General features: G+C 41.8%; 2 protein-coding genes across 9 annotated transcripts in view; both read right to left on the bottom strand.

Annotated features, from left to right (window-relative positions):
* COPRS (coordinator of PRMT5 and differentiation stimulator) overlaps positions 1-5,385 on the bottom strand; it is a 133,594-nt gene extending 128,209 nt beyond the window's left edge. For 5 of the 6 annotated variants that reach the window (XM_090122102.1, XM_090122103.1, XM_090122100.1 and 2 more), the window contains exons 1-2: positions 4,629-5,385; positions 3,555-3,794 (exon numbers count right to left, since the gene is read on the bottom strand). In XM_090122102.1, the coding sequence (XP_089978228.1) occupies positions 3,555-3,794; positions 4,629-4,749 (361 nt within the window). In that variant the 5' untranslated portion in view covers positions 4,750-5,385. Of the gene's footprint in view, positions 1-901; positions 2,286-3,554; positions 3,795-4,628 lie in introns of those variants that run through there. The other variant, XM_090122101.1, reaches the window with a different exon arrangement.
* UTP6 (UTP6 small subunit processome component) lies at positions 4,647-24,893 on the bottom strand. Of its 3 annotated transcripts, XM_090122094.1 has the most exons (24): positions 23,454-24,893; positions 20,593-20,780; positions 18,622-19,221; positions 17,992-18,067; positions 16,717-16,826; positions 15,981-16,065; positions 15,145-15,186; positions 14,974-15,066; positions 14,273-14,320; positions 13,571-13,634; positions 12,953-13,071; positions 12,554-12,631; positions 12,069-12,150; positions 11,457-11,538; positions 10,720-10,901; positions 9,835-9,914; positions 9,244-9,321; positions 8,905-9,084; positions 8,272-8,352; positions 7,788-7,897; positions 7,627-7,693; positions 7,292-7,364; positions 5,494-6,728; positions 4,647-4,752 (listed from the first exon to the last, which is right to left on the bottom strand). In XM_090122094.1, exons 8-23 carry the CDS (start codon positions 15,019-15,021, stop codon positions 6,571-6,573), a joined length of 1,530 nt encoding a protein of 509 aa, XP_089978220.1. In that variant the 5' UTR covers positions 15,022-15,066; positions 15,145-15,186; positions 15,981-16,065; positions 16,717-16,826; positions 17,992-18,067; positions 18,622-19,221; positions 20,593-20,780; positions 23,454-24,893; the 3' UTR covers positions 4,647-4,752; positions 5,494-6,570. The 3 variants fall into 3 exon arrangements, with proteins under 3 accessions (XP_089978220.1, XP_089978221.1, XP_089978219.1); XM_090122095.1 differs by lacking the exons at positions 17,992-18,067; positions 18,622-19,221; positions 20,593-20,780; positions 23,454-24,893 and having other exon boundaries at positions 16,717-16,841; XM_090122093.1 differs by lacking the exons at positions 16,717-16,826; positions 17,992-18,067; positions 18,622-19,221; positions 20,593-20,780; positions 23,454-24,893 and adding an exon at positions 16,146-16,303.
* Between the last annotated feature and the right edge of the window lie 124 nt (positions 24,894-25,017).

The raw sequence follows: 25,017 nt of genomic DNA, 5'->3' as shown, positions 1-25,017 counted from the left end.
ATACAGCTTAGCAGGGCAGCCATTCAGGACAACTAATTTCTTCTCAAATAATGACAGTCCAGAAAGATGAGGCTGATTCCAATTAAAGGTAAATCATATAGGAATTAAAACCAACCTAATCTATGTTAATAACAACTTCTTGGTTATCCTTTTAAGCCAGCTCTGAGGAAGGATGCTTTGCTTCCACAGAATTCTGTTGGCCTCATCTTGATTAATTCTGATGGGATTCACAAGTATAGCAAATACAAAGCCAGTCAAGCGATGTTGTTTTCTCAGCCATGGGAGAAATTTTTCATCTACTAAGTATAACTTCAGAGCAAAACAGAAAATGAGAAGCTAATTAGGGCCATTAATCGGTCTCACGGTGGGATAACGGGACTTAGACATCCAGCCTAAGGACCTGACACTCGCTGGTGAAACTTCATACCAGATAAAAACTCCGAACAGAAAAAATCGTTTCTTGCTGCCCTCTGCAGGGTAGCATTAACATCTACAGCTGAGGCCTGGGAAACTGATCAAAAAGGTAACAAAATAAACTTTTACAATTCACTGGTATATTCTTACCTTACTAATCTGTGCTTGATTCATATTTATTAATATTGAATTGAATGAGTCGCGGCCACACTTAGAGTTTTATTCTTCTTGTCTAGGTTAGAAAAAAATCACTACGTATCCAAACGTAGGCAAGTCTCACTCCTGTTCCACAGAGGCAAGCATTTGTTCTAGCTAACGCAGAACTCCTCTCAAAGACAAGCTGATCACACTGCAGCACACAAAAGAAAAATACCACCAATGCCATAGCACAGCTAGGGCTTTCCTTCTGTTCAAGGGAAGAGCAAACTGTCAGACTGTGTCTTCTGTGTATGTATGTGTTCTGGAGGCATGCTGAATTAAGTCTTGACAGAAATAGGACTACCTGGAGGACTCCATCATACTGGAATTAAGCTACAGAATCACCAGCCAGCTTCTGCTCTTTACTTTGGTTCTTTGCTACATACTCAGATTTAACTGGGGACTCCCATGTACCAGAAAAAAAGACTCACCTGAGCTCTTGTTTTCCTCTGCTCTCAAAGAAAAGATTAAACAAAAGTTACTCTCACTCATTTCCTCCTCCCATGCTAATACATAAGTTAGTCTCATACAATGGATAGTTTAAACAAAGTCTTCCAACTGTGTTAACTCCTTGCCTGAGAATAAACAAGGTACTGTGCTTCAGTATGGGGCAGTGGCAAAAAAGTCATCAAAACGTTCTTGAGAAGTGATTAAAGAAATATGAGCAACAAGAAATTGTTTTTGTAAGTAGTCAGTCATTCAATCCACTTCCATTCTTCATTTGAGAACATTTCCTTTAATTCCAAAGCACAGGCAAAAAGAATATAGTTTCAGTTCCAGCTATTCTCTTGGAAACTTTATGGAAGTATTTTGTGTTCCCACTTCCTCATTTGTCAACACAGAAATAACAAAGTAGCAGCAATATCAATTCACTACTGTTTGCAGGACACACTGAGATCACATAAGCTTATTTTCTTTGTCATTACATGTCTTTAAAACATCCTCACGCAACATCAGACTACTGCGAGACTAGAGGACAATACAGTACACCTGAGTACAAGGTCTGATGTGCAGAAACCTTTCCTGGGAGGCTGACAAACACCCAACATTTCTGTAGGAAAGAAAATCCCAAATATATGCCTACAGGTGCATTACATACATCACAGACATTTTGCAAATTCCTTTGTATTGAAACATATCAAACCAAAAGAATCATTTTGTAATGTCACATCTAATTTGTCATGACTGATGTGGAGTCACAAACTGCAACACAGAAGTACAACAGAGAAGTTGGAAGAGCTTTTAAGACCAATTCCATAACAAACGAAATAAAATTACAGGTTCAGTGTCCAGACATGCAAGTACCAGGCATGCCAAAATTGGCAACACTTTGCAATCAAGGTAAGATTAGAAATTACATACTTCCTCCCAAACAATGACTTAGCAACACAGATCTATGTAACACAAACAGAAAATAGTCCAGAAGTGCACTAGCAGCTTACAGCACCTGCAACTCAGTCAGTGAAGAACAACCCAACTCAGAAACCAAACTTACTTCTGACCTCATTCATCAGCATCATCAAACTGGCCAACCTCAGTCATTCTAACTGGCAGTGTAAAAGTAAGGCAAGCTGCATGGTGACAGCACGGGTTGTACAACGAATCCTCTCGAAATGAGTATGAGGCCAAAAGATTATTTTCCTGAAAGCTTCCGCAGCAGAGATCGCCAGCATCTAAAGAAGATCAAAGAAAATATCACAAAAGATATTCAGAAAGCCAGTGGCATAACTTGGCAGATCATTTTGCAGTTCTGCAGCATCTTCCAGTCAAGAGTCTCAGTCTGACCTACCAGCACTCCTAAATTAGATCTACCAATAAAGCGAACAGCTAAGATTGGCAAAATCTTCATTTAGAGTAAAGTTCCTGATACAGAGACAAAACAGTTGTCTGAAAAATGCAGTGATGTACTTGAATCCAGTACATCTGACACCAGCATACATATGCACGCAATCTCCTCAGGCATAAAAGGCTCATAAAGCTATTATGCTCATTTTCCCTAACTTTCTCCTGTTCTGTACATAACCACATTGCAAATTAAAGAGCACTGATGTCTCCTAAAGGCTGGGTCACTGGATAAGGACAAAGGGTGGAGTTCTGTAAAAACCAGCTCAGAACAGTACCTCCACTAGTCTAGAATTAAGTGTAATAAACCAGTTAATTTACCCTATTTTTATGCCAAGTTGATTAGCTTCTTTCACAGAAGCAAAATATTTCTAGTCAGCAAACACTGGAAGGACAGCGTATGCCCTTCCAGACTTTATCTTGGGTTACCCAGTATAAAAAGCCACTACTCTATTTTCACTTTAAAATCAGAACAATCTCACAAGAAGGCTGCAGCTCCTCCTGTTATCAGCTTACAGAACTGGAGTACAAAAATAAAACAGCCACTCATGGAATTAAACCAAACAAGCAAGCAAGCAAACAAACAAAAAAACACTCTGCCACATAACAAAGAAAACCTCTACAGCAAAAGTAACAACAAATCATATTTAGAGCAGAGACCGAGTGCTTGCATCACTCAGAAAGTGCACACTCTTGAGAGACACTACAGCTGAATTCGTGGAGAAAAGAAACATTTTCCAAATCTCCCTTCTGTTTCAGATTAACATAGATGCATTATAGTAGAGTATTAATTTCTGAGGTGAAGCTCACAGACAATCCTTGGAATAGTGAGAAGGATTGTCTGTACGTATTGAGCTTTGCTGCAGAAGTGAACTACTCCACTTCTCAAGAATTGCTCAAGCAAGAGTTACACACAAACTTCACACTGCTGCCTGTAAGCCCTCCATCTGGCAACAAAAATTGTACATTACAAACCTGTGAGGTAAACAAACAAAAAAATCCCAAAAACAGAACACGGAAACGTTTAGATGCATTCTACAGAGCATCTACCTCCACACCTAACCAAAACTCAAACGAAGCACAAATAAATCTGTACTTACCATAAGGACTACATTCAGACTCCTCCAACTCTTTATCCCAGTCCTCCACCTCGTATGTCAAAGCAGCTGGCTGCTGAGGGAAAGCTGCATCCTCAGGCATACGAGAGAGTTCATCACACAATTCTTCTATGTCAGCGTTTATAGGCAGACTGACATCATCCTCACACGCAGAGATATCAGAGAATTCACTTCCTTCAGAGTCACTCTCAAGAACACACAGGATGTTCTTCAGCAAACATTCTACAAATAACAAAAAGAGCCAAGAGATAATTAGAAATTAAACAGGAACGATTAAACGCTTACAACTGAATAAAGCAGATAAGTGTGTTAACACCGTTTGTAACTGCTAATGTAATTAGATGCTACTCCATGCACTGCTTCAGGTTTCAGGTGCTTGGGGAGGCCAGATGCAGCCCTACATCACAGCACTAGCCCAAGTAAGGATTGTTTGTAGCCTCTTGTTGGAATATTGCTCTTTAAATCAGAGCACAGGAGCTAGCAGACCTTCTCCGCATTTGTACCTTGTTTATCTTGGGTTTTTTCCTGCTTTTATTTTAAGTATGCTGAAAAACTACAGCTCTGACTTTCTGTAGTGTTGATTAAATACTCTCCGTTCTGCTTATGAAGAAGCAAAACTTCTTCCAACAAGTTCTTGATGATACCAGGCAACGCATTCACAGGAAGGCCAACAGAAACACAGGCCGTTTGCAGAAAGAACAGAACTCACCCAAGCGGTGAAAGGGCCCTCTGGTCACACAGCACAGCCCCACAGCAAGCAGCCAAGGTGCAAAAGAAGCTCTCCTGTTGGAGGCTGGCCTTCATAAGAGCCCATGGGGGGCTGCACCTTGGGTCCACCCCTTGTGGTCACACAGGTGCAAGCAATGTGCCTGTGCTCCCTGGGCCGGATACACCCCTTCACAGGTGCTCAATCACCAGTGCAAGGACCCAGCAGTTCCCCTACGCTCCTGTACGTAGGCATACACAAATATCTAATAGAAATAAGCTAGCACAATCACAAAAATTTCCCCTGCAGCTTTTAAGAACATTTCCCTGAACAGGAGTTCTGTTACTTACCATCTGCTTTAGTTTGCCCTAATATTTGAGGCTTAACGTCTCTTGGTTTCCAGATCATAGCTTCCTTCTTGTCAGGAGGCTGATCCTCCTCAGAGCCCGTGTGCTGCAGAGCAGCAGCCATCACCTACAAAGCAGTTTTAAGGAACTCAGTTACTCCTCTCACGGACTCCTCCAGCGAGACTCCTGCAGTGGTGTTGGTGCTGTGGAGCCCTCGGGTTCGATCCGTTTGTTCTCTTAATGAATCAGCCAGCCTTTAATTTCAGAAAACAAACCTGCCCAGGGAGGATCTTTCTGCTGCTGCCATTGCTCGCACCTGGCAGCACAGGGCAGCTCAGGCATGCCAAATTTGGGGAAAAACTCCCAGAACGCACCCGTGTGGTACAACAGCAACCAGAAAAGGCAGCAAAGGTAAGGAAGGCACAAGTGGCAGCTCTGCGTGTAACAAGACCGACGGTTACGGGCTGTCCACCTCGTGTGAGGTGCTGTGCCAAGGAAACAGGAGGACCAGCGCTCCCAGCAGCCCTAAGATGGAGGACGCACAGCAGGAGGTAACACCTCAACGGCTCTGATGGTCCCGAAAGGGAGAGCAAAGAAAACAGAAGTTATCCTCAGCGCTTATACTACGGCACAGCTAACTTCTCAGCAGGACAGGCCGCACGCAGGGCGGTGCGCGCTGCCAGCTGCTCGCACAGCCCCGGGCACGCGCCTGCCGCACGGGGCTGCGCGGAGCCGGAACGCGCAACGCGGGCAGAACGCGGCGTACGTGGGGCAGCTCCGCGCCGGCGCCCCCCCAGCTTCTCCTCCTTTTCCTCTTCCTCCTCTCCCCGCACGGTAGAAACGTGCCAGCCCTTCCCCGCTTCCCCACCCAGTTCTGTCCTCGCGCTTCAGGCGCGTGCCCGCCCCGCTCGGCCCCTCGCAGCTGCGCCCGCTGATGAAGGCGGATCGGCGGCTGCCACGGAGCGCCGGACGCGCACGGAGCGGCGGCTGTAAACCACGCTGTGCGGCTGCCACGTGAAGCAACCGGTTACGTGCCTTATCCGCGCATAGACACCGCGCTCACTGTTAACTTCCTTTGAATGCATGATACGTAGCTTCTTCCACTGCTACTGGAAAACTTCAGGCGAGAGAGGGAAAAAAAGAAGAAAAAAAAAGCAGAAACAAGCAGACAAATCAGTGTGAAGAGGATGCACACAGCTGTAAAAAGTATCGAGACCTGCCCCTGCTCTCTGGGGTTCTGTGCAATCGGCCGCTAACCCTGCAGCTTCAGGACACACGGTGGAAGAAAGCAGCAAGGCAGAGCACAGCAAAAGCGCATGCATGCAGGTGGGATGGAGCTGCAGGTGCTCTGAGAGCAGGGATCCATCAAAAGGTTGAAGCACAGATCAGAGCTTACCTGTCACAGCAGGAACATCTGTGACAGAGCTCTGCTCGTCTGCACCATGCAGTCACTCAGAATTACTGAGGAGGAAACAAAGTGGTTGTAGAAGTTGTTTGGCTTTTGTAAAGAGGATGATAGATGACTTCAAGGTTAAGAAACAAATAAATACCATCATTTTACAGATTGTTTATCCAGTGTTCCATTTTTTCCTTACTGAACTTGACGTTAAAAACTCCCCCCCAGGGTACAATGGTTTATTTTGTTGGTTTTTTGTATATGTGTGCTGCAGTATTAGCTTGCCAGTGTAAAAAGCTGATACATTGCAACTTCCATCTCAATGTACAGGCATCTCTGAGCTTTCCTCCAGCCTCTGCCATCTGCAGCTGTGCACACGAACCTGACACTGACAGAGAAACACCAGTAACAGCTGTGCTGGGACAGAATTCTTTTCACACGTGCAGTAAAGAAAGTGCACTTTAATATGACAAAGAACATATTTACCTTTCTACACAAGTTTTTTTTTTTTTAAATCCACAATGTTGTGCTGTAATTATTTTTAGTTTTTCATAAGTGTCCAGTTTGCAATAAAGTGTATTTGGAAATGAAGTCTTCCACCTGATCTCCCTGTAACATCTTCATAGCTCGCCAGTGAATACTCCCAGAGTTTTCTGGTTTGCCCTGGGGATGACTTAGCTCCTCCTTGATATATTCCAGCCAGAGATCTTTAAAGGAAAAACATTCTAGTTAGATTTTAATTGAATATTTAGTAAACATACTAAACCTAACCTAGAAACCCTCTTTTTCTAAGTGTTCTTGATCTTAATGCAGTGTGATTTAGTTGGTCACACCTCTTCCTCCTGCTCCCTTGAGGTTCAAAAGCCTGGGTTCTGCTCCCAGCTGGAATACCGATATCTTAAGAAACAATGCAGCTCTTCAGCAGTAGCTTCCCATACCATCAGAGAAATTGAGCTATTTATTTTCTATTATAAAAACATGGCTCCATACTGTTCATAGATGTAAGTTAAAGGTGACAGGTATCTCCTATGCCTGCTAGTGTCAAAACTACTATTTGCTGGTAGTTCTGCTGAAGCTATCCTACTGTGAACAAAGGCCCCGGACCGAAAGCATGGGGTCACTGCAGAATGTCACGCACCAAAGATATCAGGTCCACTCTGCATGACAGCAATCATAACAGCAGAGCAAACAGCTACTTCCCTCCTCCCCCCCCCCAATGGAAATAAAAGAGGTAGCACCAAACTGGGGAGGGAGACGAAAATCTCCTTACCAGAATCCGCTGAACCAAACTCTCTCAAAGCACGTTCATAGTATTCTCTCAGATGAAGCATTTTGCACGATTCCTAACACAAGAAGGTATTTGTACAGAAGTGAGTCTGCAGCTTGATTACATTCTGACTAACTGAAAGTCACGGTAATACATACACACACACACGCATTGCCAAAGGTTACCATGAAACTTGCTTTTGTATTGTATACTATGAATCAACATCAGAAGGTAAATATTGATTACAAAAGACACTGCTCACAAGCCTTTAATTTCATATCAAAGTTAGAAGTGTATTTTACAAATACAAGGCAGTAATTTGATATTCAGCAACTTACTTGCTCCTTTTCTATCTCAATCATCTTCCTGAAGAAGTCAAGCGAAAGCGGACGACTTTCATGCAGGCTGAAGTAAAAAGAGAAATACCTTCAAACTTCATGCCATTTTTTCTTTACTATTTGCCCTAGAATAATAAGATTTGAAGTGGTTTTCTTGTTACCTGGTAAAGACTCTTCTTACTTTCTTATAACCACCATTCCTATAAGCCCAGTCAAGATACTTTTCTTTCATAGTCACAGATTCAGCAGGAGCTATGGCATGTAAGGACCTCTGCAAGTTTAAAACAAACCAAAAACTGCATAAGCTACAATTAAAAGGTTACAAGGATGAAGCAGCATCTTCTCTCTCATCAGACACTTGACACACATGGGATCTTGTGTGAGAAAGTAATAATAAAAGCATTCTAAATAATGTCTGAAAAACAGCTTTATGTAATAAAATCAATGTTAGTTGTAATCTAAAACATGTCTCCTTCAAAATTCCATGGCATTTCTGTACAGCTGACTTTTGAAAACAGCTTTACTTGGAATGCTTTGATATCAACACATCCATGAAGTATGCAGCAAAAGCTTTGTACTCCATCCTCACACATAGCTCCTGTTTACTTAAACATCACCATATGAAGATTTTTATTAGCCAAGCACCTGGTAGAGAGCTTCTGTGTCTTCCTTGCTATTTGCGACTTCACTCCATTCCACCCAGAGGGTCCATAACGGTAAAGTGCCCTACAAGATAAACACAGAAGTCAAATGATTGAAATACAGCAACTCACGAATGATTTCAACGTAACTACCAAGTTCTACATTATTGTTTCTGTGAAAACTATCCTTAAGACACAGCTCTTAGAAAGAACTTTAGACTGCAGACTTCTTGTCTCCTTTCTAATTCATACAACAAATGCTACTTAGATGGACTGCTGCTAGATACGCTGCCAGGAATGAGAGAAAAATTCTTGTTCATCAGAGCACTGAAATACAGAGATAACTTCAAAGTACAGGAAGGAAAAGGAACAAATCAGCTTCTTGCTTCCTCTCATCACTCCTTGTAGCCCAGTTTGAAATGGAACAGCAAAAAAGCACATAAATAATTTAAAGCTTGAAATAAAATACCCCACGCACAACTTGTAATTCCTCAGTGCTCCTGAAAGCAATATGCAAGTGAAATAGACCTAAAAAGCAGCCAGGGAATATAAGAGCACTATGAAGGAAAAAAATCCTTTAAGTAGCAGAGGTTTTCCACCTGATGCATACATGTGAGTCCATAAAACCAGAACAAACCTTAGATTTCACATGCTTAAAGGCTTCTTCAAAACACTGGGTCACGTTGTCACTCTTCAACTGGATCAGCACCTGCAGCCTCATCTGCCACATTTCTACTGACAGGCTGAAACACTTAGTTGCAGCTTCTGCCACCTCTGCAGCCTTCTGAGAAAGGCTGGACTCCAATAACAGTTGAAGCTAAAAAACGGCAAAGAGCACAAGAAATGTGCAGTATTTTGTTAAAAACAACACCTTGAATACAGTAATGCCCACTTCGTTAATTACATAAAATGATAAAGGCAGGCATGCATCAATGCAGGACAGTCCACCAATCTATTTTTCTGTACCAACTCTTACCCACTGCTTATAGAGAGCTTCTGGCAGCAAACTGGACTCATGGGCTTTGCTGAATACACTCAGTGTCCTCTCCAGCCTCTAGACCAAAAAATGAGGAAAATAAGTATTATTCCTTCAAAAACAAGATCCTAGCATTACCAGAAACCCGGTGGAGTTGTATATCAAAATATTACTGAAATCTAATAAAATTTATAAACCTGATATTTTACATATTCCTATTATTTACAAGATAAAGGTGGAATTTGAGCATTTGAATTACACCTCTTCTTTGAGGAGCAAAAGAACAACATAGCAATGTATTAAAAGGGAACCAAGCCATACAGAACAACTACAAGTTTGCACTCAACTTCCATTCAAGGAGCACATAGCACTTTACTGACAAGCCTGATTTGTGCCTGAGGTATTCATGTTCAGGCAGCCCACATGTGTCTAGTGGTAACATGCCTTCCCTCAGACAGAGACTGTATGATTTTTAAGAGTTACTTGTCACTATTTCTGATAAAACATTCGAAGATTTTGTGATCTGAAAGATTACAAAAGCCTGTAAAAATAGGGTTGTTTTGGTACTATGATATCCTAACGACCTTTTACCTTTTGCTTTAATTCTTCACTGTTGGTTTTCCTCTTACATCTCTCTAAGCAGAAAGTGACGTAGCATTTCCACATGTCCTCTGCAGAATCAAAGACATTCTGTTATGCTTCGTAGAATCACAACAGTAAGCACAAATGTTTGTCTTTACGGTAAGGAATAAAGCAATCCAAGCACCAAGTGTTAATGCCAACTTTTTCTTTTTAAATATACTAGAAAGGGGACCCTGCTTTAAAACATTAACGTTAAAAACTGCTTCCCAGTACAAGCTGCAATCAGTAATTCTTTCTAAAGAGCATTAAGCTCTTAGTTAAGCTGAGGCTTCAGAGCACACTGTCACAATTAATTTTCAGTGCACCCTTTTGCCCATATTTCCAATGGGTCTGCAGAAGTGAGAACATTCACAAGCAATTGAGAAAATCTTCCATCTGCCAAACATGAAAGACTACGTAAGCAGCAGATTTGCATCCACTCCACAGTCTCTGTACAGACTCCTTTGAGAATAAAGGTAATACCAGATACTAGATACCCATCCATTGGCAATTCAAAAGCAATGCTTACTCACAGCTAACCAACAATATACTTCAGTTCAACACGTTTCCTTCATTTAGGAAATTTCATTTACAATTCCCAAGCCTCAGTCCTCCTGTATGCACACTTCTACTGTTAAATCACATTAATAGAAGTAAGCAACAAAAAATACTTTGAGTTAAGCAACTCTTTCAAGACCAAAAGTGCATTTGAAAATAACTTCAGTAACACACAAAGGAGATCCCCTAAATGGATCCAAAACCCAAAGCTTGCATCCTCCTTCAAAACTCTTACAGTACATAGTATGCTAAGATAGCAGGAAAAACTGATGTTAAAACGCAGACAGAATATTTCACCTGTGGGGACTGCTGTCACAGCCTCTTCAAAGACTGCACAGCAACGCTCCTCTCTCTGGGTCATTTCAGACACTTTCATCTGCTTTGTGGTGGGTTCTGTGGACTTCAAGGATCCCAGCTCCAGCTCTCGACGGGCCATGTAGTCCCACATCAGAGGATTATCAGCATATTCAGCCTGCAAACTAACATACTATATCTGTAATATCCATTTACTGCTTTTTGACAAATGTTTAAAAGGGTTGTCATACTGGTATAGAAATGTATGTAATTTCTAAGTAATCAGATACATGAGACACTTTACTTCACCACAAGAGAAAATACCAGGGTTTTTTGTTTTTGTTTGCTATTAGTATATTCTCCAATAATAGAGTGAACTAGAATGGCACATTTCCAGAGATCTTTCTTTTGAAAGAAGAAGAATTGGGGAAACTAAAGAAACAGAAGAACCACTGAGTAAAATAGTTCCTGCACTCAAGAAAACTAAACTTGGAATAATTCAGCAACAACTATATTTTACCTAAGTTAAGTGTTTCTTAGCAGGTTTTCAAAGCTAATAATGAAGTTCTTTCATGCATCCTTTTCGTAAGAATATACTTGCTTCAAATACATTTTCTTAGAAGTATTTCCCATACATCTTAACATTTTATTTCCATAGAGGAACAGACTTTAGTCATTAACCTCTCAACTCAGTACAAATTAGGAAAGTTAAGAGAGCACTTACTGAAAAAAGCTCTCACCTTTCAAGAATTTCTTTTTGCAAATCATGTGTAAAATCAAAAAGCTTTGCAATAGAAAGCAGAGCCAGACGGAACTCAACACCTACAGATCAAGAAGAAAAAAAATGTATCAAGTAGAATATCACATCCCATCACACACTTTGCATTTCTATATCCTTGACAGTCTTTTTCAAGACACAGATATTATTTAAGTGTCCAGACAGACACACTCTCCTGTAAGCCTCAGCATTCAACCCATATGGTAAGCCATATGTTAGGATGTTAACTGCCTGGCTACATGCTTCAAGATTTCATGCTAGACAGTGACAAAAAAAAAAAAAAAAGTCCTAAGGCAGGCGCATTGCAGGCTAAGAAATGGTAAACTAGTCCTGTCTACTGACATGCTTACACATCCTTCAAACTTGGTTCCACCCCCACCACTCACTCATTTAATTCTTTCACAAAAACACAGAATGGCTCTACACGAGTCAGGCCTATTGAAAACTGTACACACTAACTATCAATGAATTATAATCCATCTATCTTGTATCTTCCTAATTTATCCTTGAGAAAGCCAGGTGTCACACCTAAATGTGACAGTTTTCCCACCAAGTAAAAGAAATGTTAAATCACCTTTAATTTTCTGAACAGCATCCCTGTAGATTATGTGAGCCATTTCCCCATTAAGAATCTTCTCAGAGTAATTGAATTCCTCCTGTAATATCAACATAGCATTGTTGCAAGTTTTCCTTTTTCAGCTATCGTTTTTGCAAACACAGAAAAATACCAGAAAATGATAGTTATTCTTCATCTAAATTTATCTTAACCTAGTTTTCACAAGCTAACTATAGTGAAATAATATTTCAATATTACTTTCCAGAAATGGCAACTAACTTCCAAACTGAGACATTAACAAAAGATTTTAGAAATGTCAAGAAAAATTGAAGTATTTAAATTCAGCATCAGCCAACACTTGGGAAGTTTAGCATAGCTACAGAGCATGAAAAACTCTCTAAGCAGTCCTCAACCGAATCATTAATAGAAACCCCTTGAAGTTCAACTTTAAAATGTGTGATACACAAGCAGATAGTATTTCAGAATAAATCTACACAACTTACCAAGTTCATCTTTGCTCGTTCAAGTTCTTTCTTTTCCTTTCTCTGTTTTTCTGCATTCATCAGTTCCATTCTGAAATACTGCAAGAAAGAAAATATAATTAAGTGATGGGAAGGGAGGGTGGATAAAGCATGAACATGTTAAGTTCACAAACACGAGGAAAAGCAAGCTCCGCCTGAGGAGCTACAGGACTTAGCCAACACATCACACACGTCTATGAGCCTCGGCTTTTAAAGATCTGTGCTTATAGGCACAAACGTCACACATTCAGAAATATCCACCTTCTAGTCATTCTTTAAACCAGATCGATCTGAGTTCTTGCCAGACTGATCTCAGAAATCTGTTGGACAGGTTTGCTCTGACTGCTCAAATAACTTCTCATGAGTAAACCACAAAGTTACCTCTTGGTAAAGTTTTGGACACTCTGGATGGAAGCGCAAAGCACGCAGGAACAAGTGCCTAGCACTTTCTGAGGAGAGGCGTGTTTCCATTTCCCACTTTGCTGCCATAATCCACAGTGCTGTAACAGAAGATATCAATTCATTTTAAGGCTAAGTAAGTGTCTGCTCATGAGAATCCATTCTGAAACTGTTCTCCAGGATGTTTCTGTTCACTGTACTTACCCCACATGCATGAGCTATGAAATACAACTGATGATCCCCAGAGTAAGACCAAGTTAAATAAGACTAAAAGCTAAGCAGATCCAGGAAGTTTAATCTGGCACTGCTACAGATCCAACAATGTAAAATTATGTCTTCAATTCCCAAAATCAGCCACTAGTATTTAATATCTGCCTCTGAAATGTTTATCTAGTCCCTAGTCTACCTGGGGAATGGTCATTCAAAGCAGTAGACTCCCACTTCACATCATCTTTTGATTGTTCAGCACAACCTGTCAGAGGCATCCTTTCTGATGAAGCAGCAAGGCAATAGCTTGAATTGGATTCTATAAGAACTCAAACCACCACTCTTCAACCTATACTGAGTTATATACACAGTGCTCAGCTTTGTTTTGTTTACCTGGTTTATTGGGATGAATGGCCAACATGGTAGAAAACACCTTACTAAGCTGATGTTTTGCATTCTGTAAAAGAAACAGCTTTGTTTTACCATCTGTAGTACCAAACTAAACCAAAGCACTGAAATTTCACTAAGAACACTTATTAGTTGCAATGCAATCATACTGGAAAAGATGTTTCTCTTCTACTTTAACTTTAGACCAAAGTTTTTGGCACTTATTCAGTATCAACCAGCTTTCAATTGTTACCAGACTGTACTAGCACAGTTAATTCTTCTGCACCTAGACAGCTAACACAGATGTTGCCTACATTACAAATTTCACTGACCACTTTTAAGGTAGACTGCATTTTTCTTCAGTCACTTTTATTACTGTGCTAAGATCATCTCCTTCAGTACAAGAAAGATAACAACTGGATGCTGGGAACAACATGAAGACTTGCACAGAGAACTTCAGAGAATACTAGACTGCCAGAATTACACTTTTCAGCACTATAAGAAACGTTTGAAATAAAAATCACAGTTCACAGGCAGGTGACTCATTCATTCCACAAAATGAATGAATACTCTCAAGCCAAAAGGTTATGTTATGATACTCATGTTGCAGTATAATCTGTTCCCCACCTTACAATACAAGTTTCAGATGCCTGCCTGACCAGCAACCCAGTATCTTCAATCAGTAAGAACAGGATTTTGAAAACTCACCCACTGCTTGCAAAATGCAACATGTGACAGCCAAAGCTGGACATCTTCCTAGTGGAAATGCAAGTGGGAGAGAATGAAACTTAGAACAAGTACTAAAGCATGCTTGTACATTGACAGACAAACAGTATGCACTTGGTATGTTCCCTTGACATGAAAAAAGGAGGAATTTTGATTCCCAAATTCACTTTTTTCAGATATCCACACTCCTACAAAACATCTGAAGAAAACCAACTCTCCATCCTAATATATACGCTCTTGCTGCCTCTGCAGTGAAATCTGTATTATGCTTGACTCAGTAGAGAACTCACTAAAACGATTTTTTATGTACCTCACATAGGTTTTACCACAAGAGCCATCAAGACAATCTCTGCCCAAAGTAAAGGAGAGTTCTTTTCATTTCTAGTCCTTGCAAGCAGATGCACAAAACTCACATGGCAACACATGGCTCAGGATAGATGACAAGTAATGATTCAGAAGATAAAATATTGTTTCTCTAAAAATAATAATAAAATCTGACATGAATGACCTACTTCTGTGACACTGCTAACTGTAAGACCAAATTTCTGCTTAGATTTTCTGTTACATTTCTCTGTATAACTAAAAATATTTGGTAGCAGGGATATCTAGGTTAATTTTTACATCACAACACACAAAAGATTATTTTCCAAGCTGCCACTACAAACAAAAGAAACAAAACTTACTTTCCATTTTCCAGTGGCACGTTTGAAGAGGCTGTGGACCCTATGCATAATAGAGCTTTCAATTTCCTCCTTCTTAAATGAGTACCCGGTGCGCTGGGAGAAAAAAAGTATTACTTTCATTAAGAAAATCTAGTGCATACTGATTGCACTTGCAGAAACTGACAAACGTACCGCTCTTCTTTTCTTGATCAGTTCCAGCAGATTAATTTCATACTAGAGCGAAGAGAAAAAACACATTTAAAGGCAAATGAAAAGATGTGTAATAGTAAAGAAAAAAATAACAACAACAAAGATGAAGTGTTTTACAGCTAGTCACACAGATAATAGAAGTTACATCCAGGAAACCACAAGCAACAATTCTGCAAGCAGATCACTACTTTTCTAAGGGTGACTAAAATTAAATTTTAGCATTTTTACTGCATGTGGCGTTTAAGCCTTAACCCACATATTCCTAGAATTTTAATGCATGTTCCAGATTCTTTACACCACAAAAAGTAATTTGCATGGAAAGACAACTTGCACAGCACGTCAGAAAACTGAAGTCTCTATATCCCCAGAGAGGAAAAGAACTACAGAAAAGAGTCCTTATGAGAATGAAGTTTCTCTTGCCCCCAAAAGCTCCACACTGCTCTCTAAGCTTCATGCCTAACCTGTGCTTGTAGAATCTTCCCAGCATGGTTTGGGTTAGAAGGGCCCTTAAGCTCCCCTAATACCACAGCCACCGTGGTGCCTCCCCCAGCTCAGGGCCCCGCCATGGCCTCGGGTACCTCTGGGCAGCGCCAGAGCCTCATCAACACCCGAATAAGCAATGTCTTTCAGATATTCGACCTAAACATAACCTCTTTTAGTTTAAAACCATTGCCTCGTATCCTAACAGATCACTCACAAGTAAACACTATCAGCAAAGCAAGGACACCCTCAAGCAGCAGGTTTCTTACACAGACAACTACGGAACTCCTAACAGAGAGGGATGTACGCGGTTAGTACCGCTAATCAGCACAGCCTACCTGAATATAATTGATAAAATCCTCCTTCCGAAGGGCTCTCCGCTGTATTTTGTACTCCAGAGCCGTGGCCTTCTTCAGGACAGCCCTGCAAGAAAGAAGACACGGAGACATCAGCACCGGGACCTCAGCACAGGGCCGCCCCCACCGGCCCGGGGGCCGCCCCACCTGATCTCCTCGTGCGTGAAGAGGCCGACCCGCTCCAGCTGCTCCAGCTCCGGCACGCGGTCCTCCAGCCGCTGCTCGACGCGCTCCGCCATGGCTGCGGCACCGCCAGACCCACGCGCACATCCACCTCCCCCCCACTTCCGCCCGCCGCCGCTGCCACTTCCGCCCGCCCCGCCCCGCCCCGCCGGAAAGCCCGCAGAGGCGGCACCGAGCGGCAGTAGGGCCGGCAACGGGAAAGGGACGCGACGCTGGAAGCGGTGCGCGGGTGGGGAGAGGCACGTGGGTATGGACGTGCTGAGGGCAGGAAGAAGAGACGAGCTTTCCCATTTCAGGAGCGGCAGAAGCGCTCGGTGCCGTGCCGGGCCCGTGCCTCCCGAAGGCTGAGCGGTGCGTGCCCGGCGGGGTTGTGCCAAGCACGGGGTTCCCCCCTCCTGCAGCCATCGTTCTTCTGAGTATGTCAGCATAATAAAACCAGGCACGGCGTGTTTGTTTCTTAGATGTTGGACATCCCAGGAAAACAACAAAATGAAGACAGAAGGGTGTTTTTTTATAAGCGAGTTGTTTTAAATACCTGCCATCAGTAGCGCTGCCCTTACGCTATGAGTTGTCACCTTCACAGCTGCGTTCTGCCTTGTTGCAGAGATTATTTCTCAAATGGATGAAAAAGCAGGAGGTGTTTGTCTGAAAAGGCAAGCAGAAGGGGAAGACACGATGGGCAAAGGGACCTAAGGGACAGAAGGGTTTCTGCCACAACAGTTTTCACATATTATAGCCAAAAAAAGGTGTAGGTTATCTTTAGTTAAAGTAGGATGTCTTAAGAAGTGTTACTGACTGCAGAGCTTGACTTGTGTTAAAAATGCAAATGAAACGTTACAGAAACTATCACATTCAGTAGTAATTTTTTTTACCTTTTCATGTTTGTTTAATATTGGGTGCTAATTTGAAAGGAAAAAACACGAGTTCTTTGTGGGAGAAGCTCAATAACTTCCAAATAACAGGAAATAGTGACACTGTTTTCCACGAAGCAGTCAGACAGGAAAGCTACCAGGAAATGCAGAGGCAGCATCCAGTCACAAGGCCAAGACCTGCAAACTACTGAGGTCAGGTCGTCGTGGCTGGGGCAGCTCTGAATCACAGCATTGCTTTCCCTGTAGCAACAATGGCAGTTCCAGATGCAAGCTGTCAGCACTGGAGATCCCCATGTCTTACACAGAGCTGTCACTAGCTATGGTTCTGTATGTTACAAAGCTCTCAGTTTGCCTTTTCAAATCACAAGAGTCTGCAAAATTCAGCAGCTGCCAGCTCTGTAGTAGGAGGAGGAACTTCCCACTGTGAGGACAGCAGGAGGGGCGATCCTGTGTGAGCAATCCTGGCTCATAAGGCAAAGCCATCAAGCTCTCTGGAGCTAAATTTCAATGAGTACCTGCAAGTCCCACTGAGTTCAGCATTCACTAAAACAGCACAACAGGTTAATCATTCTCAAAGCAGTGCTGTAAGAATATGATTCATGATCATCAATAACACTTTTTAATTACCTGGGTTTTGATTTTTTTTTGAGATGCATCAGCTCAAAGTGACCTTCATGTGAGTCCACAGATTTACTAAAATAGCCTTTACGGAGGTTTGGGCATGAATGACTAAGCCAGAATATGATTGGAATCACTGTGCTGGATTGTATACCTTCATTTATTTTGATATTTCTGCAAGTGATTGCATGATTTTACTTTATTGAAGCCTTCTGTGTTTAGAGCTTAAATTTGGCGGTGCACTTAGTTCACAACACGTACGTAAGAACACTATATGCAGTGTAGCAGCTCAAATCTTAGAATTAGATGTCTGTCGTTACCTGGAAACTTGTGGGACATTGTCCTCTTCCTCTCTCCATCCTTTAAGGTTCTCATTTGGCTGAAAAACAGCACTGTCTGCAAACAGACACAAACAGAAACAACACGGTCTTCTCCTGAAACTTCATAGCTGATCGTTTTATTAGTTTGAGAACATTTTTGTGATCAACATACAGTGCTTTGCCAAGACAGTTAGGAACTTCGAAATTGAAAAAACATCACTGATCAATGCACAGCTGTTTTAATATAGATGTTACACTTTTATACCAACAGTCTCCACCTCTGATTCTGTCTCCTGGAAAATTCAGTCACATGCTCTTATCTACCAACAGGTCTTTGACATACTTGGGAGCTATTCACATGCCATCCACACACCAGTAACAATGTGTGTCCACCAGTGCTTCTTAGGGCATTAAATTCCTTCTTAGCACTTGTCAAAGCACCACAATATCATCTGATAGAAGCACATAGGCATAGTACAAACCGCTCTGCAGGACCCATCTCTGTGGGACTTAAAGGAAGAAAGAATGGTGTGCACCAAAACAATAGACTCCCCAGGTTACTAGTTTAGGGGCCTAGTATTTCTCTCTCAAAACACACACACACAATAACATTTAAAGTATTGAACTTACTGATGAACTCATGGGATTACTTGTAAACAGATCAAAGCCAGATTGAAAACATTTTCTGCTTCCTCAGATATCCCTCCTTTCCTGTACATGGAAAAAGTAGAACAAGAACCCAAATCCTTTCCTTTTCTTCTTCCAGCAAAACAATCCTTAGAACAATTAACATTACAGACTGTCAAAAGTGTTCAAACCAAAGTGACAAATGCAGTGAGTGGCAGGCAAGCCCAGCCCAGCCATCCCGAATGCTGCATGCTGGATTTGTCATGCAAATCAAAATGGAACCTGACATGCTCTTTGTTCATTTTCCTTTCAAAAAATCTGCTTTAGATGCCTCCCATGTGCCTTGTTTTAGAAGCTGACATTCCAAATGCATCACAGCAAATTAAGGGAAGGATCCATTACCAATAAAGATGTTGAGGTACAGAGTCTCACAAATCCTGTTGGGAAGACTAAAGGGAGAATTGCTGCAGCGTGCACCTGTAGGGTGACTCCATCTTCTGCTGCTTCTGCTTTTGTGAAGCTTCTTTAGAAAAACTCCAATCAGTAGGTGCTGCAAGAGAAGTTCTGGCAGACTGTCAGAGCCTAACATTTATAGATCACAGTCTGCAAAAATAGATACATTATGAATTAGCAATAGAAAGAGTGCTTTAGCTTATCTGTAGTAAAGTGCATGATCGTTAATGTGCAGTAGGCAAATATTTAAATGATAAATTGGTGTAGATATATCACCTATTTCTGCTGTTTCACTAAATGAGTGCAAAGGCAATTACAGTTAAAAGATGTCACTAGATACTTATTATTTTACAGTTAACTAATAGTACATGAAGACAACTTTCAAACACGTGTCCTGACATCATGAAAGTAACTGGGAAGTTTACACTGATTTCGATTGAGTCGGCAGTTCATCCTGAACACATCTGTTAATGAGACAGCATGGAATTCACTCTAAAAAATAGGCTATCACAAACTTTGAACTACATTAATTTTACTAGTATTGTAATTAAAAAAGTTTAGATGATTATTTGGCTTGCATCTGCCAAAACTGGAATCAAAAACTGTATCAATGCACAGCTTTATTCTTGCAGCTTACTGACTCTTACCCTGCAGCATTAGATTTGAATGTTTCCTAGAATTTGTTCACTCATCTCTTCAACTATTTTTAGTAACGATAAACATTTTCATTCAGTGTCTAAGCAGAACTATTTTCTGACAATTTACTCTTACATACAGTCTCTTCAAAAAAAGGCAAAACCTTTCTTTTCTGTGTTAGCTGTGAGCTAATTTTTATGAGTCCGTTTTCTCCCTGCTCATTTTCAGGCATCCTGTTTCTCCTCAGTTACCCCAATATCCAAACTTGTATAGAGGGACTTGTCAGTGAAGGGGAACTATGCCTCTGGAATTGCTTCCCTGCCAGTTCACATCTGATACTTAGATCCAAGATCCATCTGTTTATTCGTAATCTCTAGGGGCTTGGTACGGTAGTGGCTGTAAGTCCACCTTTTAATTTGATGTTGTCATTTGGCTGCTTAGTAAGTAGGTGACAGTCTGTCTAAATGCAGCAGGGCAGTTAGAACGAGTCAGTCATGGTATTCTAGCTGATACTTCATAATCAAGTCGAATGCCAGTCATATTTTAACAATTTAAAACTATATCAATCATCTCCTACATACTCCCAAACTGTCAACACTGTGACACGTATTGCTTAATGAGCTCTCATTTAATATTATTTCTTGCACACACGTTTTTTTTTAGTAGTTTTGCCAGAGCTCTAAAGAGTGGAGTCTTGCTAATCTTCATCTCCCAGGTCTGTTTAGGTTCAAAAAGGTAAAATTGTGCCATAGTTTTGGGTGACCTATACACATTAAAAAACAACAAACAAAAAGACAAGGCAAATAAATACAGAATTTCCTTAGAGAAAAGTCTTGATCTTTTACATTCAAAGATGTAGTACCAGTGTCAATGAAGATAACATACCAAAGAGCATAAATTATGCCAGATAAAGATTTGTTTCTCCATCCAAAAAGTGGGATTAGGATTGGCGGTTTATCATTCTTGGTCACAATTTGCCTCCTGCTGTGTTTCTCATCTCCTCATGTGGAGCTTTATTTAGCATGGTGAAAGTGCTTCGACCACAGTCATAGCAACAGCCAGTAGAACTATTTCTGCAAGTATAGTTAATTCACATTATAGACTACAGTATAAGCAATCTTAAGCAGCATTCAAAAAACAAAGTAAATTCTTATAGATGCCATCTGAAGCAAGCCCTACACATAAAAGCTCTGATAACACACTCACTTTTCCATGAAAAGTTTAGATAAGCTATTGCATGTGTGAACTTTTTGGTAATGAAGGTTTCTACTATCATTGGATTTGTGGGCTTACAGTTAAATAATTAAATTATCCTAAGAGGTCTCCTATCTTTCTAGAGCAGAATAATAAACTGGAGCTGTGCTTTTCGCAATGCTTTTGTAAGAATTCTTGTAGCTTTTGTAGTCCAGTATCTAAACTCTAAAGAAAAATACAGTTAAAAAAAATACAGTTAAAAGCTCATCAAGCAAAACCAAATAATTATCTGAGAATCAAGAAATAAATTTCTCTGTAGATGAATCATTAAAACTGTATTAAAATATCACTAAGAGATCTCCAAGAAACAAGTCCTGAGCATTTCTACTCAGCAATAAGGAATCATAATTATCACTCGTTTTTCATAGTAGGAATTCAGAAGTTAAGAGACCAAGTGTGTGATACATGGTGTGCATTCACTTCTCATTCTCTTCAATAACTTGAGACAAGTAAGCAACCTGCTGATTGCAAGCTGGGCATTATGGGTGAGTTCAGATTCCCTGAGGGCCCGGCTGCCTGAGCACTGTGCTCCTGGAATACATTTGAACAGCTCTGTACAAAAGCAGACCCCAGCTGAACACGTGAATGAGAATCACAAGTGGCTGCTCTGCCAATCTTCCCGCATACTGCATTCATAGCTATACATTAGAATACTAGGATTGCTATGTAAGATCTTAGTTCTTTTTGCCACGCTTCAGTAAAGATTTTCCCTTATAGTAGAGTTCATTTTCTCTTTTCTTAGTTCTCTGCTTATAAAAACAGGGCAGCACTAGACATTAACATGCAGGAAAGCAAACAAACTCAGAGCTACCACCCCAACTGCAATATGATCCTGCCATCCTAAATATACTCAGCACCCCGCCTACCCACTCTCACACCATTGCCCAGAGGGCTGGAGGAACTCTCTTCTTCAAGTTGAAATATCACGTACCCTTTCCACTGTCCACAGGACAGGGAAAGCACTGTGTGGGAGTTGAGTTCTGCTTTCCAAATATATAGGGAAGATTAGTTTATCTAATTATATCTGTGGCCTGTAACTGCTAATCAAATGTGAATCAGACTGAAGATAAAGAATATGAACTGAAGAATGAATACTCCAGGTGAAACTTCTGCATCTAGCAAAACTCACTTGAGGGACTTAAGGGAAAGAAAGAGAAAGAAAGAAATGCCAGTGAAACAGATCTGTGTTTTGGAGCACAGCAAATCATCAGCAGGACCTACACCTTCCAAATATACTAGTTTTAATTTTGATGCTCACTTCTGGTGGGTCATGGTGGGCTGAACAGAGAGAGCAGTAAGTAGAACCTGAAAGCACAAAGAATGCAGCTACAGAAGAGGAGCTGAATGCCCTTGAATTGCAGTCAACGTGATCATGATTACATGGGATTCAAACACAGCTGCCCAGAACACTCACTCTGGATTTGTTATTCTCAGCAACACCCCGCGTGGCAAATTTCAGTTCCGTACCAATGAGACATCGTAGCACTCCTAATAAATACTGGCAGTGGCTTACATGATGGCCTGAATCAGTAAGCAAATGTTTAATGCTTGACAGTATGTTTATATTCAGCCAGTATGCACTATTCTTTTGTTCCAAATTTACATGTAAGATTATCAGGAAACTACTAGATACGTGGTAGTAACTTTGAACATGTGTATTTGCTTTAATGACACTTCTGCAGGGCTCACAGCCACCTATGTGACTATATCTGTTCATTATAACCATTTCTAGATGGACAGGTTTAAAGATGTAGGGAAAACAGTAGAATTATTACAGACAACCAAGAAAAGCATGTAACTATGAAATAAATAAAAAAATCCTAAAGTGGAATAGCCTATGTGTGTGGTTATTTTCCTACACATCTGAAGAGGTATTCTATTGGTATAAAACTGGTGCACTTCAGCCTTTCGGAATGACAGGAATGCTAAGTACATGGCAGTAAACTTATGAAAAAGATTTAGAAGTAGCATATGCATTCAATCAACCGGAAACAAATGTGATCTTTCAGATATAAAATACAAATTCCAGTATTGGTACAGGAAAATAAGACAGAATTGGCCATCCTGAGCCATGAAATCTGACATATCATGAAAACACTCTGCCAACTATTTCTGCTTTCACTACCAGGAATTTACTCCCAGAACAAACTTTGTTTGCAAATGACTGTTGCTTTAATTTATCATATTAGACTTCTGAAACTGGTCTTTTTTTTTCTTTTGCATCATATTGGGATATTTTCTTATTTATAACAAATACTTTTGCTGACTTTGCAGACACCCTGTCATTTGCTAAATATGGCCTTCTGAAAAGGATTATTTTACAAACCAAGAAAAAGAAGCTCACATGACTGGAGCTTTTCCATCTGGCAATCACTGCTATGACTCCAAAGGGCTCAACACATACACAACTTTGTTGCACTGTCCCACCACACTCAAGGCTAAAGTTTCTCTTTTCGCAGGCAAGTCTCAGTCCAGCATCAGAGATTAATTACCTAATTATCTTTCTTACTCCCGTCTGGAAAGTTGCCCTCTGGCTCCTCCTCCTGGTTCTGAAATTTAGAAGGATGCACCACCAGAAGCAGCAGAGGCACATAAACAGCAGGCAGGAAACAGGGACAGATGACAGGCAGTGAACAACTTCCAAGAACAGCTGTAGATACACAACATTCAGGAGTCTTTCTCTCACCAAGCTGATTGGCACAGCCAGTCTACAGCCTCAAGATCAGCCTTTGATCGCCTGAAGATGCTCTGTCGCTATTTACGCTGTCAGAAGACCGGCAAACATCCAATGCAACACCAGCATTGGCAACAAGTCCCCTGGTGTTGAGAGAAGCTACATGTACGTTTCTGAGGACCTTACTGCTGCCAGAAGGTGACTGAGGGTATATTCAGCAGCAGCAATGAGCTGGCTGGGGAGTGCAGGGAAGCTTAGGAAACACACTGTGGTTGGGATGGACCATCTTAGTGGTCTTTTCCAACCTTAATGACTGCATGACAAAGAAACTGCGATACTAAGCAAAGACTATGATGATGAACAGGATAAGGTGTGTAACGTCATCTTTAATACATATAACTTTTTTGGAGGTACAAAAAAAAAAAGAGAATGTAGGTGAAAAGGTGGCAAAGATGAACTTAAAGAAGAGCACAGAAATTAACGCAGGTATATATACATATATATATATATAATTCAAAATGTAAATGGGGCAGCAGACAAAAAACCAAACGAGAGGTAATTAGAGACGTATACAATAAATATTCAAGTCCAGCAAACAAAACTATGCAAGACAGAGCATAAACGGAACATAAATAGCCAATAACGACGGCTACCCACGTGTGCGTGCGGGCACACGTACTGACATTTCATTAAAGCACAGACGAACGACAAACATCAGCTGAGAGCCCCGCCGATAACGTGAGGCAGTTACAGCACGACCGGCCCCGGCCGGGCTTCGCTTCCCGCCCGTCACCGCCTCAGAGCGCCGCGCTTCGCACGTGCGCGGGAAAGTTCTGTGGGGAGAGCGAAGGGAGCGGCGGGAACAGCCGGGTCGGCGGGACGGGACGGCCGTGACCCGGGACAGACGCTCCGCTCTCCGTGCGCCGCTGAGCGGCTTGGAGGGCGACTGGCAGAAGTTTTGCCTCAGCCTCGTTCACCCGCGCCTCCTCCCCTCTAAGGGAACCCCAGGGCTGAGGGTGAAGGTTCCGCAGCAGCCACACCTTTACCACATGAAGCGATGCCGGCTGTCACCAGACAGGGGGCTCAGACCGAGCCGGCTCCTCAGGGCTGCGGCAGGTCGCCTCATGTGAACGGGGCAGCGGCACCCTAGGCGACCGCGGGGGCACAGCGAGGACAGAGCGCCCAGCCGAGCGCCGGAGCCGCGGCGCAGCGCTGAGGGCCGGGCGGCGGGGCGGGCGCCAGGCGGAGGGCCCGCTTTACCCAGCGTGCCCCGCGCCGGAGGGCGAGCGGCCCTTTCCCGCGAATTCAGTTCAAAGGAGGGGGAGGGGAGAAGCGCCAAGCGGCGAACCGCACCGACCAACCAAACTCTTCCAGAACCATCC

This window comes from Phasianus colchicus, chromosome 20 (genome assembly GCF_987193195.1).
Source record: "Phasianus colchicus chromosome 20, bPhaCol1.hap1.1, whole genome shotgun sequence".
Classification (NCBI taxonomy): Eukaryota; Metazoa; Chordata; class Aves; order Galliformes; family Phasianidae; genus Phasianus; species Phasianus colchicus.
This window is presented reverse-complemented; position numbering and strand designations above follow the sequence as displayed.

Bases quoted from the DNA above. Each gene is read 5' to 3' on its own strand.
- UTP6 (XM_090122093.1), bottom strand. From the start codon at position 16,237: ATGGCGGAGCGCGTCGAGCAGCGGCTGGAGGACCGCGTGCCGGAGCTG. The intron at 15,067-15,144 runs GTACGTTTGTCA...TTTTTCTCCCAG, and splicing joins TGATCAAGAAAAGAAGAGCG to CGCACCGGGTACTCATTTAA. The intron at 12,632-12,952 runs GTAACTTTGTGG...TCTTTCTTGCAG, and splicing joins GTCCAAAACTTTACCAAGAG to TATTTCAGAATGGAACTGAT.